Here is an 18,267-nt window from a genome sequence, read left to right as displayed (position 1 = left end):
TATACAAATAGATATATAAGATGTGGCTCTTTGCAGTCTATTTACTGCTATTTTGGCTCTTCATCTCTAAGTGGCTGGCCACCCCTGGACTACAGACTGGATTACATAGCCTGTGCATTGCAACTCCATAGTAATAAAGCAAGCAAACACAGACACAGACACAGACACAGAGGTCTCCAGAAAACGTTATTTGTTAAATCAACAGCTTGTTTTAATTCCTTTGACTGATGTGCAGTGTCCCACATATTTCAAAACTACAGATGGCAAAATCATGGTAACATTGATGAACTGACAGTTCAACTGTTCACTCTTCAAGCAGAATGGCCACCGGGTACCCCACCGGGGAGGAAAGTGTTCTAGCCTGACCTGATGAAAGTCATTTGTGGGAAACACTAATGGCTTTCTAATTGCTCCCAGTATCAGCTGCCTTTAGGACAGATCAGCCTAATGCTACTATGATAAGGAGACTGGGACATACATCTTTGCAGTTTTCAGACTTGGAGAAGTGGATGAGGTCATCGTTGTACATGTCTTGGGTGTTGAGCAGGTCACTGTATTCCTTCTGGCTCAGGTCTTCTGGATTTATTCCATTGGCCCTCAGGAATTCCTGGTAGGCCACGCTAAATGCTTGTCCTATGGACTGTGCAATCAGCTGTGCCTGCAGCAGGTCCCCCACAAAAGGAAAGGAAACTATCAGATATGTAACATTGCTGATGGTCTTGTTTGCTGGCACTTTCTGAGTTATGATCATGCTGTAAATAGACTTTATTAATTCAGCCACTTTAATCAATTCCAGTTTTTGTCGTTAAACAAAAATGATCACACAGGTTGAACCTCTCGTGTCCAGCACCCTCAGGACCTGACCGGTGTCAGAAGAGAATTTGCCAGATGATAGAATGTCAATATTTCTACCACATGACCAACATTTCCACTGCTTACTGGGCTCTTAGAAGACATTTAGGGTTAAATTACAGCTAAATAACAGCACAGAACACTGACAGAAAGGACTGGTGTCTGTAAACAAACTTTATGGGACAGGAAACTTGGCCACACCCATAATAAGTGGTCATCTGGCTAACTACAATCATGCCAGATTACAGAGTTTGTTGGATGAGAGCATCCTGGATTACAGAGGTTCAGCCTGTACTAATGACCAGGTTCTAATGTGTTCTGTGTTATTTTTCATTTAGGTATAGATTAAAAAAGAAACACACAAAACTCTTATCTCTTTTTCATGTAAGTATTTAATTCCCCACTGCTCTGTATTTAATTGAGCTAAAATCAAAGCACCACTTTAAATTGTTTGGGCACATTGTAGACCATAGCACAATAATCTGGAAGAAATTGTGTGTTAGTTAATTGCTCCTGCAGAAGCAGCGGAGTGACACAGCTTCTTGCAATGCTTGCTCAAACATGGCAGTCTCTCTAGGATTTGCAGAGCATATACCCCAAAAATATCAGGGCAATTTAAAGCAAGGATGAAGTTTGGCCAGCGTGCAAGCATTCAAAGATGTAAGGATTACCAGTTAGCTGTTGGGTAGAGTAAGATCATTTTAAAACTTCAATGCTTCTGGGACTACCTAACTGTCCTTCTGAAGAAGAGAAAATGAGATTATAATACACAAGAACAGAGATAACATTATCTATTAGAAGTAAAGACTCCTGGCACCCCATTGGATAGATTAAGATCTAATTTTTTTCTAGCTCTGTGTTTTTTCCAATTTATTCTGGATTCTTAAGTCAGAACTTTTGCAGAATGGCTAAAATGTCTTGGAATCCAAGACTGAGGACAGTGAAATGTTTCAACATACTGTCAGAACTCCTAATATCTGACATGTTTTTGGATCTCCTGATATTTAGGACTTTCAAGGCCAATGTTTATGCATGGGGGAAGGAGGGGAATGAACATGACCTGCCTAAATATGACCTAATCAATCCTCATTAGGTGATATTTGTGACTTCAAAAGGGGAGTACCCCATTCTGATTGGCCAACAAATTACTGAGAAGTAGTTCCAAGGTGTAGCAGCTAGCCTGGTCATCACCTTCCTAACTTGGAGGAACAGAAAAATTGCTTCTGTTCTCTTGCCATGTGACGCCACCATGCCTGATAAAGAGATCTGTCCTTTCTCCGTCCTCAGTTGGCCAATGTGGGCTAGCAGTATAGCAATGTTCCACATCCATGATTTAACATCTACATGTAAGCAGGCTATAACCAGCCAGGAGTCCATTGACATTAACTACATGATCAGAGAAAGCCACTGATTTACCTTTCTTCAACAATATTCCAGTTTCCTAAAGCTGAAGGAAATCATAAGAGTCACAACAGCCATCCAGTATTAATATCACCTTTTTCTTTTTCTGATTTTTATTAGCAGAGGGATGCATCCACCTCACCATTCTTGCAGTTGTCTTTCTTTTTAACTCTAAACAGGTGACTGGTAGCAATTCTATGCTTTGGACAAAACTCAGAGAATTTATCAGAGATAGTTACCTATGCGATAGTTTCTCAACTACCTAAAAACTTGGCCTTGGTTAAGCAACCTTGTTGTCTAATGGATCTCACACATGCATTTGTAGAGATTGGTAGGTTTGTTATTTTCACCTAAATGTAACCAGCTGTGTTAGTATAAGTTGTTTTGGAAAGCTTCTTATAAACTATGTTCACAGGGCAGGGAAAAGAAATAGACTATCACCTAACCACTTATAATTTGGGTAGATGATATTAAGTGTCAGAAGAGCTGTAGTCCAAACATCAATTTCAACCTAGGAACAATCTGACTCTCTGTAGCCGCCATTTGACTGGAATAAGTATATTAGTTGCCTCTGAAATTGAAAATACCCTTTTACTCTGCAGGCTGACAGCTAAACAAGATATTCTGACTTTCCACATTAGTAGATAACATTCTCAGAATCATTGTTTTATTTGGTAGCAATTAACAAGATTGATTATTCTATTTTAAATTTGATTTACCATGTGTTTAATTTAATTTTACAATTTAGTTTTAAAAATTACATACAATTGGAGAATTGTGTGGACTGGTGTATCCCCCTCGTCAGGTCAGAGCATAGAAGACAGGACCCAACGGGAGGTAACAGAGACAACGCCATACGCCACCTAATGGTGGACTAGGGAATCTGCCTTATGCAGTCCTCACAGTGTCAAAACCCCATTTTAACTGCTTAAAATGGGTTTGCAGCAGCTTTGCATCTTTCAGAACAGCATAAAGCACAATGGTGTCTGGTCCTGAATATAAAAATTCAACTGAGTTATTCACAAATCGAGTAAGTATGGACAACATACCCTACCACTTCAGGTGTCTACATGCAGACCATTTCAGAAGCATACATATGATATTACTGACTGGGTTTCCTAAAATACTGTAGCATCTTCAGGGACAAGAAAGGCCTAGCTGCATCACCCTCATGACACGGACTCTAACAGCAATATTTGCAGTTACAACTCTCCCTGTAAACAAGTTACTGTGATGGATGCTGACTCTCAGGGGCAAACTAGCTATGACAGCAGCCAATATTTGAAGCTCTGCTCCTCAAAGTCTGTTGAAAGTATAACATTAAGAACAAACACATGAAAACAACAAATCTATATTTCTAAGTGCAGTTTCTTTGTTAATGATGACAACCAACCAAAGGACCCAACTATGAGTACCCAATTATATCAATGATGACAACCAATCAAAGGCAAAAGAACTCTTTTTAGATTACTTATTTTTGTGTAACTAAAAATCAAACAGGATCATCAGCCCTCGACTTCAATCCTATCCTGACAAATGGTTCTCTGATTCTGAAGTGTAACGAAGTAATGAAATAAAATAGCTGCTTACGTCCTCAGATTCAAAGACGTGGCAAATCATTTTGTATTGCCTCTTTCCATCCTGAGAGGGGTGAGATGCTTCCACATTGTCTTGGGAATTAGATCGAGGCATTCGCCGCCGAGCCATCAGCACAACAATATTACCTATATCTGCGATGTAGGAAATAGTTCGCAGAGGGTGATCCATCATGGTTTCCTGAGGAAGAAAAATCCTGAGTTAAGTGCTCATTTTGAACTAATGTTTAACATGATTTTTACATTGTGTAAGTAGATACAAACAATATAAGAACAACTGTAAGCAAATACACACAAGCTCACTTTATGGATGTGTATGTATGAAGCTATGTGAGAAAAGAGAACCAACAACATCAGTTCCACCAAATGAATTGAAATTCCGATTTTTAAAAAATTAATGGATATTGTATTCACTGGGTAAAACTCCAAATATACAGGCCCTGTAAAGCAGGCTTGAACAGGCACTACACAGAGAAGGACCTGGAATTAGCTACCTCAGCCAAGGTCTCTAATTCATATACTGAAAAATATCTAGGATCCACTAATAACTAACATATTATGGCACTAGGTTATCTGCAATGCTGTATACCATGATACCTTTTAATAACAAATAAAAAGTTGACCATCACTATAACACTGACAAGGTCCAACCCTGGCAAGAACACATCTTTGCCTATACCTGTGTGTCTGCATTCAACACTTTTATTCTCTGCGTAGAGATAAAGAGGTCCACCTCAGTCATGGGCTGAGATTCACCTTCTGGGGCCTGTAAACAAAGCACATTAGAGTCAGCAAATGCATCAGAAAAATGGCTTTAATAATGATGTTAGATCACAAACGGGGGTGCACCAAGACACAGTCACCAGAACAGCAATGCAAAACAGTATTAAATTGCAGAAGCTAAACACAAAGATATGGAAACTATATATAGGGATGAAAGTGTGTTAGATTCAGTATTATTTGTAAAATTGTTAATTCCATACAGCCTCCCTACCCTCTTTCCTGATCAAATGAAGTTATAACCCACTGAGGCACAAATTGTATAATCATTCCATGGAAATCAAAATGATTCTCATTTTAACATGAATGCCACATTAAAGAAGGCTTTTCACATGAGCAGCGCTTGCCTGCAGGATTTCTGTATGATACTAATTACAGTGAATGTGCAGGCCAGTGAGAAAAAATGTACACAACAGGTGCAGATTAAGGAATTATTAAGGCAATTCTGGTAAGAGGGTCTTTATGGTCTGACAACATATTAAAACACTAACCCACTCCAGAAGATATAAATTTGTAAATGTATAGAGTAAATGTTTGTACTTTAAAATGCATATTTGTTCTACAGCACCTCAGAACTCCATGAACAAAACTGGCTCATATTTTAGTAGTCTCAGTGTATAAAGTGAGTGTACATAGGTAAACTTTTTTTGCATCCAGCAATTTGACACATGTTAACCAAAAAGAGTCTTTAGAAAGGGATAAAAATATAAAAGAGTTATTTCTTATTAATATGCCATTTTACAGAATTAAAACATTTATCATGTCATTCCTGTTTATTTGGTAGGTACTTTGGGGGATACGGTCTGTTTCCATTTGATAAGTCCAATCTTTACCCTATTTCTAATATGAAATGGCTAACGATAAGCAACAAAAAATGGCCAACCAAGCAACTGATTTTGGGGAAATGTCAACTAGTGTGGTGACTCTGAAATAAACGGCAACAAAAAACTTGCTGGATGCAGAAAATAAAAACACAAAATAAGAAGTAAGAAAGGCAAAAAATAAAATAAAAAATAAAAAGAACAGGCATAACATCAAGCTGATGGAGGTTGTACTGCACCTTCTTCCTGCTTTTGGCTAATTTCTGGGCCATCTGCTTAGCATGGAATAAACAGAGATAGGAGAATGGTTAGAGAAGAATTTACAGAGACTCAAGTCAAACAGGGATCTACACACTAATGTCCAGGATTTGTCTAGTAACTTGTCTAGGTTAGTGTCTGCCTGGATTTCTGGTTGAAGTAGTTTCGCACTTAAACACAATAGGTTTTTAAAAGTAAACTTGCACCAAAAAAGAGAGAGAAAGAATATGGATGACTCTTACTTAATGAGGACAGATAAGTTAACCCCATGAGGCCAGATTCTGCTCTCATTTATATGTGTACAAATTACTAGGCATTCTCCTTAAGTCACTGGAGTTAAACAATAACGGAGCTGGTATAAAAACAAAAAGTAGTCAAGTAGCACTTTAGAGACTAGCAAAATGCAAGAACTTTACCAAATATTCATAAACCTGAATTACCCACCAGGAGAAGTAAAAAAACAAATCGACAGGGCCAGATGAATACCCAGAGACCAGCTACTCCAAGATCGGCCCAAAAAAGCCAAGAACAGAACACCACTGGTCATCATCTAGAGCACCCAACTCAGACCACTACAACGAATTATTAAAGACCTACAACGTACCCTTAATCAGGATGCCACACTCCAGAAGGCCCTGGGTGACATGCCTGTTCTCTCCTACAGACAACCTACCAATCTCATGAGGATCCTCACTAACAGCCACAGTCTATACCCCAGGAACACCAGTCCTGGAACCTTTCCCTGCAACAAAGCCCGCTGCCAGCTTTGTCCACCTATCTTCTCTGGAAATACCATCACTGGACCTAACCAGGTTACTCACAGAATCACGGGCACTTTCTCTTGCTCCTCTACTAACATCATATATGCCATCATGTGCCAACAATGCCCAGATGCTTTGTATATTGGACAGACTTCTAACTCCCTTAGACAAAGGGTCAATGGGCACAAAACAGACATCAAAACACTCCAGATCCACAAACCAGTTAGTCAACATTTTAATGGAATGGGGCATTCTGTCAATGACCTAAAGGTATGTGTGTTACTGAAAAGGAATTATCGCACCGTTTTGGAGAGAGAAACAGCCGAGCTGGCTTTTATATTCAAATTCGGCACATTAACACATGGTTTAAATCGTGATGGGAACTTTTTGAGTCACTATAGGGGCTTGTCTGCATACTTGGCTCAATCTAATTCTTGACCTTCCCCCCACCCCTCCACTCTCTGATTTGCTCACCTTGATTATCTTTTTCTGATTTGTCCTCCTTGCTTACTGTTTTTGTTTTTCTGTGCCTTAAATATTGAGTCTGTTCTGGTCTGGCTATGGTCTGAAGAAGTGGGTCTGTCCCACGAAAGCTCACCTAATAAACCATTTTGCTAGTCTTTAAAGTGCTACTTGACTGCTTTTTGTTTTGATAGTGTATAGACTAGCACGGCTTCCTCTTTGGAGCTGGTATAACTGAGAGAAGAATTCGAGCCCTAATATTCAAACTCTCTCAGATCTCAAGGTCTTAGATTCAGGTTACTTAACAATTTCATCTGTACCTGCAAACTTATAAAAGGAAACAATGTCAAAAATTGTGAATGGTCCTAAATAAAAAACAAAATGACAAAAATATTTAACTAAACAACCCATCCGCCCAAATGCACGCATGCCTATGCCCTTACTAATATTAGACTGAGGCATTTGGTGACCCAAATTCCCCATATCAATTGCACAAGGACATTTTCCATGCCGCTTACACACATCCAGACTTCTTCCCTGAGTATGGGGGCATACTCTCCAGAAGATCTATGTGAAAATGGTCTTTTATTATATTAATATGTAAGTAGTCAATATCAAGAGAGATTCCATACGTTACTAAGGAGATACAGTGATAATTTCTTGTCACTCCATTGTCAAGCAAGTATTTATATATTTTCTGCAAATAACTTCAGGTGTAGTTAAAAAAACAAACAAAACAAAAACAAGGACTCTGGTGACTTATCTTGTGGACTTGCTTATTGGACAAGTACGATACTCACCTTGCTGGCAGACTTCTATTTTAGGTCCAATAGTAATGTCTAATTAATTTAATGAGTTTGCTGGGCAGTCTATTATGCCAGGCTTTATCTATAAATAAATTACTAATAACTATTAGGCCCATAGAACAGGAACCCTGAATCACAGATGCTCTGAACATTTGTCATTGGTGCTCACTAATTAACTCTGCAGGTTGTGCTTTAAACCAATCTGAAAGCAGCAGTCAATACTGAAATGTTCCTCTTTGTTTAAAAACAAAATCAAACATTTAATTTTACTTGCAGTCACCCTCTACAGATTGAAACACATATTCAAGTCTTGTAACTGTAAACTACTGCTAGTGACAATGTGAACAGGCTCATGCTGAAATCTTTATATTAAATTGCTGTCTGACATTCAGAGAAAATAAAACTACTTTGAATACCAATGGCAGCAAAAAGAAAAAAATGCCTCAACTTGATGTATTTTTTTAATATTGTGTTCAAAAACATAGCTTGTCTGCAGTTAAACTTTTCAATATTGCAGGGCAATAGAACTCTAAAAGAAGGTGTATACCAGTCATGAAAAGAAATGAAAAATCTGCATACATCAGATCTAGGGTAATGCAGACATGATACATGAAAGGTGAGCCAGAATAACCTCATGCATTTTCTGATTCTGCTCTTGACATCAATTAGAGAAGCATTAGGACCTCTGTGCTAATTTACATTCTTGGAATACTATTTTAAAACATTTAACAAAACCCTAATATAGTGGCACGGAATACACATTCATGTTAAAGAAATGATTAACACCCCAGAGAAGGTGCATGTGAAAGGAGCTGAAATCGCTAGCTGTTAAACAAAGGAAAAAAAAAGTCCATGAAAACAGTACCAAGATGACTTTTATGCAATAAACAGTATCACACAGTTCCAGTCTTATCATACAAATAATTCTAGATACACTAGTCAAGCTGCTCTTCTCACAACCATATTAATACAACAATAATATAAGACAACTACAGTGTAAACTCAATATGGGTTGAACCTCTTCTAATCCAGCAGACTCATCTGGCAACATCTGTAATCCATCATGATTTTAGTTAACATCTTTTCCAAAAGAACTACGTTCAAAAAAGTGCATCCACACACAAAAAAGTGGATCAAAAGAGTGATCTGCTCTTTCAAAATAGAGCATCCACACGGCCCCCACTCATTCGAAAGAATGGGCCAGGGATCGAAAAATCAGGTGCCACGAGGGCTACTCTTCTGAAAGAAGGGCCTTGAGGAGCATCTATACACGTTTTCTTTCTAAAGAAGCTTTCAAAAGAAGGTATTCTTTCTGAAATGGGACAGGAAGAGCACTTTCAAAAGGAACACTGCATTCTTTCGATTTACTTTCAAAAGAATGGTTTTTGTGTAGACACTAATACTTCGAAAGAACTTGCTAGTGTAGATGCAGCCTCAGTGTTCCATGCTGTTATTTAGCACTCATTTACCCCTAAATGTTTTCTAAGAGTCCAATAAGCAGTGTAAGTGTTGGTAATGGTGCTAGACAACACTGACCTCCTGTGGTATTGCAAATTCTCTCGTTCGGCACCCGTCAGGTCCCAAGGGTGCCAGACTAGAGAGATTTAATCTGTATAAATATACTGAAGAAAGGCAAGTTCTGATTAGTTGGCATGTATTTTATACATTTGGTATGAGATTTATTTTGATTTGTCTAAAAATATCTGCTCAGATTGAATACACACTATATCTCTAAAACAGATTGCAAATTATTTGTACCAGAGACTGCATCTTCCTACATCTGCATCTGCCAACATTGATGGCACTCAATAAATATTAATGGGTAGGCTTTCAAATTACCCTTAGATATGGAATGTGTCTTCCTTTCAGTAATTGGGTCAAATGGAATTGAACAAAAAACTGCAGGCCTCCCACATAGCTGAAATCTGCTAGTGAAATTTAACACAATCACTGTTTTTCCTCCAAGCTGTGAACACCATCATTTTATTCCAGATGTTAACAAAAATTAAAATCTGCTTAGGTTGGGAGGATGAATAGCTCAGAGGATTAGTAAAGAGTCTAACAGAGCTTTTCAACTCTTAGATCACTCAATCAATTTTATCACATTCTGGTAATGAATGTTAGTCCTGGCTAACAAAAGCCAAATCCTGAATACACTGCCTGGAAGCTTTAATTCTCTGAACAGCTCTCATTGAACAACTAGTAAGCTTTTTGCATAATTCAGCTATCAAGTTCAGAGGTCAACAGTACTGTTAGCTGATTGTTCACTGAACCGAAACAGCCATCCATATCACTAAAACTACCCAAAAGAATTAGTAATAATTCTTAGCATTTGCATAATGCTTTGTAGTCTGAAAGTGCAATGTAAACTAAGCAACAAAGTGAAACTCATGCTTGTGCAGAAGGGCCACATAAGGTCTGGGCATCACTTCAGTCCTGTCCAAGCTCTGTTTGAGGGCTGAAGCTGTACATAGATCTAGTACATGAAGATGAATTTTTCTCACTGGGACTCAACTGCCCTATGATCTTTAGACGAAATCCTCCCAGGTCATGGGTGAGTCACACAAAACATAAAAATGGGAGACTTTCACTGTACCTGCCCACATACCATCTACCTATTAAAGCATTTATGCTATGGCCACCATTTGTATCACAGTCCCTCATGTTGCTTTTGCACTATGAATAAATAGAGCATTCTCCGGCATTGTCATCCCAGTACTGTTCATGTATATGAAATATACTTTTAAAATATTTTTGTGTTTTAAAAATGTCCCCTAATCAATGAGATGTTTAAATGTATGATTTCAATGTAATTCCTCTTCTTTATACATAGATGGAGCTCTTCTTTATTATTAAAGCTATTATATATATCCATATTTCATTCTATGTACTCAATACAATTATGGCCTATTCTTGGACAACAGTATATGGAAAAGTGCCTTTAAGTGGAAGTAGCAACCCCCCACCAATCACTAATGTTTAGATAAATATCTTTAAAGCAATGAAATTTATTAGGGGAAAGGCCTGAAAAGAAGTTATTTCGCTATATAACAAGAAAGGTACATGAGCACAACAAAAGTGTGTCCGTGGAGAAAGGTGGAGTTGGGGGGCGATCTGAAAATTCTAAGGACAGTGGAGACAATTTGTAGTCAGAAGTCATCTCTCTCTACTACAGTAAAACTTCATCAAGGATCAGGAAAAAAGGAATACTTTTAGACCTGGGATCTTGAAGCTAGGCACTGACTTCAACGGGAACTCCACGCACTCAGCACCTTTAAAAATTTAAGCTATTTATGTTTCTAATGGCAGGCACTTCAGTTTAAAAAAAGTAACCTATCAAGTCACAACTTTTGTCACACTTTTTAACAGGAAAAGACATCAGTATGTAGGTTACATTTCCTCTTCTATTTTAACAAGAGCTTTAAAAAAGCTGTTTTGTCTGTACGGTATCTGTGTGTGCACATAACACCTTACTGCACTAAACTCATCTGTGTGATAAAAGAAATGAGGAGCAGGAGACCTACACTAAGAATAGTTTCTAAATGACTTTTCAAAATTTTGGGACGAATCCTTCCATGACTAGAAAAGAAATGAACAATGCAGATTCAGGTGAATAATCTGTCACAGAGGAAACTACCAAATGAGTTTTCCAGGAAAAAAGTCAATCTTGGGGCACACCGAGTATGGATAATTTCAGCCCAACTGGCCAAATCAGGAACAACTGAAAACAGTCTTACTGGGGGGAATGTTGGACAACGTTAATAAGAGATGACACTATCTGCCTCACTGTCTACGTTATCAAACACAGCCTCTATTGGCTGTTCATTATTTTCGACATCAGCAACCTGTGAACATTTTTATATTGAACTGATTTTCAGATCAGATATTTGGCAGCTGAATTATTGTAAACGATATGAAATACCATTATGCACTGGGGGAAAAAGTGTCTCAAAACTACGGCAACCTTTTAGAAAAGTATTTTAGTACTTTTAGAAAAGTGCTTAAAAAACAAAGCACAGACCAACACAAACACACACACTGTCTCTCTGAAGATGATACTCAGTTGCTAACAATTTAGATTAGCACCAGGAGGGTCCTGTACTTTCAGAATAAGATAGCCAATTGTCCATCTCTGGTGGCCAAGTGGAAATCAAATAATTTGTGGCATCTTCAGTTTAACATTAGAAATCAAGCAGAGTTCAGAAAATTGGTGTGACTATTGAAGTATTATTACTTTCATGGAATGCCATATCATAGCATGGGGAAAAGAAGTATATACTGTGGGAGCACGAGCACCTGGTGGCCGGGCCTCACTCGCAAGGCAGAATGACCATACACTCCATCTTGGAACGCTATCATACAACAGCGGGAAGGTCTGAAGTCAGGCCAGGAGAAAGAAATCAGAAAGTTGACAAGTAGTTGGAGAGTCCCCAAAGAGAACATCCTGACAAGCAGATAGCAAGCCCCCAAAGAGAACAGCTGGGGCTAGTAGCTGGAAGCCCCCCAAAGAGAACATCTTGGTTGTACAACATCAGAGGGTCCCAAGGGAGGTTCAGAAAAAGACCAAGGACAGAGGAAATCTTGTAACATGTTCTGACAGGCCGGGAGGATAGAAAGCCCAAATTAGGTAACAAACGCTTTAATTGGCCAGGTATCGAACCCCCAAGTAAGAAACAGTATAAAAGGTGATTTAGCAGGAATAAGGGTGTGGGCTCCTGGACACAAGACGGAGGCTAGCAACTTCCAGTCCAGACAGCAGACCCCGGCCTGATCACCCGGACGTCACCACCACGAAAGGTCCCAGCCAAGCCGTATCTCTGACTTGAAGGGCCGCTGTAACGTAGTTGTTGGTGAGATGTGGGAGCATGGGATGTTATTGGTAAGTCACATGTAATTATATACAGCTTTATGTAACCTAGTGTTTAGCCTATGCCAAATAAATATCTATCTATCTATCTATCTATATATATAAAACAAGTGTTAAGTAATTGTAGTTACGAATAAATTAATCAATCACTATCGGTAAATACCACTAGCTGGGGCTGTATAGAGAATTATTGGGACTTAGAACAGCCACAGGGCATTGTGGTGTTCACAATCGGAGTGTTATTGTTCCTGGTACTCATAATATTGTGGAAACCTAGGTTTTAAAGTAGATATGCTGAATCACATATTGCTGCTACACTATATAAGGCTGCTATAAAGGTGGGGTGGTCGGTCCCGGGCCACCTGACTCCCCCCGCTGTATCACACCCCACGCGCACCCACGGGACCCGGAGTAGGTCGGCACATCGTCATATACGATATAAATTTCCCTGACAGCTAACCTTTTAAACAGTACATAGCAAAAAGGGAGAAATACCTGGCGTAAGCATGCAACACCCATATCACAGTTAAAAAAAAACAAATCACATGAACAGCAAGATACATTTCTCACCTTGATTCTGCTGACTGCTTCCTGAGCCTGCATCATTCGCACATTCTTGGAGGGAGTTTTGTCAGAAAGGAGTTGAGTGGAGCCAAGGTAATTGGCAGCGAAAATAATTCCATCAATTAAGTCTTCAGGATCACAGGGTCCAGGAACTATAACATAGAGCACAAATGGCTGAGCAAAATTTTGTTGTAGCATGGAGAGAAACAGCACATGCACTACTTAGTCCACATCTGATGTCTATAAATGCTGTTCTGAGCTACTTAGATTTAGCACAATGGCAGGACAACCAACACTTTCAATCAAGCCCTTCTTCCCCACAAAAGCCAAACCAAAACAAAAACAAACCCTGCACAAAGTGCTTTCAAACGTCTCTACTTCAGAATTCACAACTGAACATAAGAACAGCCATACTGGGTCAGACCAAAGGTCCATCCAGCCTAGTAGCCTGTCTGCTGACAGTGGCCAGTGCCAGGTGCCCCAGAGGAGGCGGACTGAAGACAATGATCAAATGATTTGTCTCCTGCCATCCATCTCCAGCCTCTGACAATCAGAGGCCAGGGACACCATTCCTATCCTTGGCTAATAGCCTTTTATGGACCTAACCTTCATGAATTTATTGAGCTCTTTCTTAAATTCTGTTATAGTCCTAGCCTTCACAGTCTCCTCTGGCAAGGAGTTCCACAGGTTAACTATTCACTGAGTGAAGAAGAACTTCATTAGTTTTAAATCTGCTACCCATTAATTTCATTTGGTGTCCTCTAGTTCTTGTATTATGGGCACAAGTAAATAACTTCTCCTTATTCACTCTCTCCATGCCTGTCAATTTTTTATACCTCTATCATGTCCTGCCCCTCAAAAACATAATTGGAAATGCACATCTCCTAGAGCTGGAAGGGACCTCAGGAGGACATCTAGTCCAGTCTCCTGCCAGGATACAAGCACCATCCCTGACATCTATTTGCCCTAATCCCTAAATGGCCGCCTCAAAAGATTGAGCTCACAGCCTTGGGTTTAGCAGGCCAATGCTCAAACCACTGAGCTATCCCTTTCCCTCAAATGTTACTAGCAGCGTTGACTTTGGTGGATATGATAAACCACCAGCACACAAAGGAAACTATCCAGCATGGGGCTTGCACTCACAACCTTGAGATTAAGAGTCCCACACTCTACTAACTGAGCTAGCCAGGCCAGCCTGCCACAAGACTTTGTTCCAGGAGGCAAGGTTAACTCTAAAGCAAAAAAACCCAATGAATTTTAATTCATACAAAAAAAAAAAAAAAAAGACAAAGCCTTTTCTCTCTCCACTTCCAATATCCTTATGTCTCTAAGATAATATATTTTAGCTAAAGCAGTGGTGAGCAAATACTATCCACAGGGCCAGCTCTGGTTCACCAAGGTTAGTCCTTGGCAGACCTCCACCATTACATGTACCTGCACCTCTGAAGGTATTGGGTGATCAGAGCTCTCATCAACTGTGGATAGCCATTCACAGTGGGAAGGGAGATCCCAGCCCATGCTGCTTCCACCCGCTCCCATTGGCCAGGAACGGTGATCCGCAGCCAACAAGAGCAGACAGGTAGGTAAATATAGTGGTGGCCTGCCAGGCCACCATTTTTTTAGTGCCAACCCCTGAGCTAGAGTCTAAAATAAAAAGGAAACCTGGGACATAACTTTTAGAAAAATGACCAGCACCTCTCTTATTCAACCACTGCCCATAGCTAAAACGACAAGCAGTGGAATCTCCACAGAGCATTTTATAGGTATGACTTTTTCCCCAAGTGGAGTTAAAAACTGCCATGTCATATTGAAAAGTGTACAGGCATATGCCAGACTTGCTCACAAACGTCATACAGGGAACTGCCCTCTTTAAAAGGAATAATTTCAATTTAGATAAACACCTTGCTATAGGCTCTCATGCTAGATGCGTAAAGTAATGGATTTATGCTTGGGCTAATATATACCATTGATGTGGGCCTGCAAGTTGCCAAGAAACCTCAACTCTCATTGGTGTCACTGCAAGCTTATGATGCTGCCCAGGAGGCACTTGGTCACTTGCAGGATGAGTCCCTATATAATACCTATAGGTTCCATATTTTATCAGGCTGATCACTGTAAAACTGAAGCAGTATTCACATATTCTCCTTGGATATTTCATCTACAAGGTTTAACTTTTAATGGTGATGTCAAAGGCAGCTTCATGTAACACACTGCTTTATCAGGGTGCTAGAAAGAAATATCTGGATTAACTAAAACATATACAGCTTTACTTTTGCACGAATTCATTTTTTAATAAAATGATAATTTTATTTTTGAAGCATTTACAGTAGTTACATTTATTTTTTTCTTATGAATACGAAAACACTCACTCTCAGGACTCACAGTATCTACCTCAAAGAAAGAATAAGCTCTCTGAAAAGTCATAAAAATCTATTTTTGTTGTAAAGTCTTTCAAATACAGCACGTTGGAACACAATCTGAGGAACCCCAACATATAAATCTCATGTTGGCTTCAGTTCTCATCTTTATACAGTAAAATTCCTTTAATCCAGCCTCTGATGATTAGGAAATCCTAATGTTCCGGCATCTGGCAAAAACAGTCCCATTTACAGAGATAATCCAGCAAAATGTGATAGTCCGGCATACGGTAGTCCCCCTAGATACGCTGGGGGCTTGGGTGATGGGCTGGGGCCATGGGAGGGGGGCAGAGGGGATTAAGCCTGGGGTGGGTTAGGGCTGCAGGGGGGCCGGGGGTGGAGTTGAGCTGGGATGTGCAGGGGTTGAAGCTGGGGTGTGAGGGTGTGATGAAGCTGGAGACATGAAGGGGTGGTGAAATGGGAGGAGTGTGGGTTGGTGCCAGATTAAAGAAATTGTACTATATAAATCAGAAGGCCAACTGCAAGAGTTGAGGACAAAGTAGCAATATAGAATTTCCCTGCTTGTTCCATGCTATCATTGTTTATGTTTAGTGGCATGCAGCAAAACACACACATAAGCGTGCGGATATGTTAATTCTAGCGATGGGTGAACCTCATATATATAATTTAAAAAAAAATTATCCATAAGACAGGTACAGCGTGGACAATGGACAGTCTCCCTATCACTATAGCCCTGCCAATAAAGCTCAGCTCTGGACTATAAATGTTTTTATTTTATTTTAAAGCCAAAGGACCATTATGATCATCTAGTCTGACCACCATCCTTTGTCATCAGAGGGCAGTTCAGCCTTAATGCACATACAGTGTGATGTGAATTTCAAACAAGTGGCTATGGGTTACTGAAAATTCCAGGGGTGTGTTATGCAATGTTGTTACCCATCCCTTAGGAACTGGGCTGGGATCACTAACAAAACATTACAAAATAAAATGTAATTAAGCTTATTTAACTTCTGAAAAAAATAGTTCTCTGTTTTGGTTCTGGCTGATTCATATTTGCTCTAATCAAGTTTACCCAACCCCAATTAACATTTACCTTCACAGTACATATTTTTTTTCTATTTTTACTTGTATAAAAGAATTCTATTATAACGAGAACAGTGTTACACATTGAATGTTATATTTTTCACAGCTTACCTTCGACATAGGTTGGGAATGAAGCCAAACTTTTTCTGGACTGTAATTAAGACAAACAGGATTTCAAACAGAACAAAGCATGCTGCAATATGCATTCAAAATCCCTCCATGCAAAGAGAGCAAAAAAACAATAAAACCCCAAAACATAGTACAGTTAATTAGCCACAGACATCTGACAGCTTATTAGGAAAACTTTTAAATGGTCTCAAAATATCAGCTATTATTAAGGAGTTATTATCCTGAAGTATAATCTATATAATTATCCTTTTCATCAATTAGGCAGTTCTACAGAGCGTGGTATTGGTTAGCATGTTTGAGTGCCAGGAGGTGCTCTGATCTACATAGGGATAACAGGAATAGTGCCTAATACATTGTATTTCTAAGTACTTAAAATGCCAAACTAAACTAAAATGCCAAACTAAAAAAATCCTGGAATATTTTAAAAGATTTGCAATACTATCGTAGCTCTAGACCAAAAAAATTATATACTTTCTCAACCTGTTAAAATAAAAGGTAGCTATTGACACTTATACTATATTAAACACTCAAATCACAAATAAAAACCATGTAATTTAGACACTGAAAACTGTGAGCTCTGGATTTATTCTTTGATTGTTGACATCTGGCAGGGACACTGATGGGTCTCAGCTTAAAGAAATATAAAAGATGGGACTGACCAATGGAAAACCATCTAGCTTGCATTTGCAGGTAGGCTGATGAGACGAAATACAGCAAACTCTTTCATATCTGGCATTCTGTCGCCCAGAACTCTCAAATAACTGGCATTTTAACCACAAGAAATTTTAGTTACGTTTTTCTTAAGTACAGTATAGTGAAAGTAAATATAAATAAATACAGCAACTACAGTATATGTTGACAGTGTGCAATACTACTGTTAGTAAATTTCTCTGCATATATTTTTATTTGTTTCTTAATTTCTAATCTTGATTTTCATTAGTGTTACACATTGCTAGGTATATGTTTCTATTATCCAGAATATCTAACTATCTGGCAACTTCCTGGTTCCAAGGCTGCCAGATATGAAAGAGTTTACTGTAATAATTGTCAGGGGGTAGCCATGTTAGACTGTATCCACAAGAACAACAAAAAGTCCTATGGCACCTTATACACTGATGAAGTGGATATCTGCCCACAAAAGCTTATGCTCCAATATATCTGTTAGTCTACAAGGTGCCACAGGATTTCTTGTTATTTTTACTCTAATAGATACTTACCATTTATAATGTTAACAAAAAAGCCCAGTGAAAGACTTCATACATCGACTAGCTTTAATTCAATTAAAACTCTTCATTTAGCTACTTTTTACACAAAAACCTATATGAAGAAATTTGCTAAAGGCAATTAGCATGTCAAAGGATAGAGGATAAATAGCCTAGTGCACTACAACATGTGCTGCTATTGGATATGTTTATGATAACAATTCTGGAGAAGACAAGGATTGATGTGCCTAACCCTAATTGCACTATGAAGTATATCAGCATTCACTCCCCTGATTACTCAATACAGT

The 18,267-nt window shown here is 38.9% G+C and overlaps 1 protein-coding gene across 5 annotated transcripts in view; it reads right to left on the bottom strand.

Moving 5' to 3' along the window:
• APBA1 (amyloid beta precursor protein binding family A member 1) overlaps positions 1–18,267 on the bottom strand; it is a 142,375-nt gene that overhangs the window by 13,406 nt on the left and 110,702 nt on the right. For 4 of the 5 annotated variants that reach the window (XM_074994794.1, XM_074994795.1, XM_074994793.1 and 1 more), the window contains 5 exons: positions 16,740–16,779; positions 13,174–13,319; positions 4,528–4,614; positions 3,844–4,029; positions 479–658 (listed from right to left, as the gene is read on the bottom strand). In XM_074994794.1, the coding sequence (XP_074850895.1) occupies positions 479–658; positions 3,844–4,029; positions 4,528–4,614; positions 13,174–13,319; positions 16,740–16,779 (639 nt within the window). Of the gene's footprint in view, positions 1–478; positions 659–3,843; positions 4,030–4,527; positions 4,615–5,688; positions 5,722–13,173; positions 13,320–16,739; positions 16,780–18,267 lie in introns of all 5 variants that reach the window. The other variant, XM_074994797.1, reaches the window with a different exon arrangement.

Source organism: Carettochelys insculpta, chromosome 5, assembly GCF_033958435.1.
Source record: "Carettochelys insculpta isolate YL-2023 chromosome 5, ASM3395843v1, whole genome shotgun sequence".
Classification (NCBI taxonomy): Eukaryota; Metazoa; Chordata; order Testudines; family Carettochelyidae; genus Carettochelys; species Carettochelys insculpta.
Note: the sequence above shows the minus strand (reverse complement) of the source record. Positions and strands in the feature narration are given on the sequence as shown.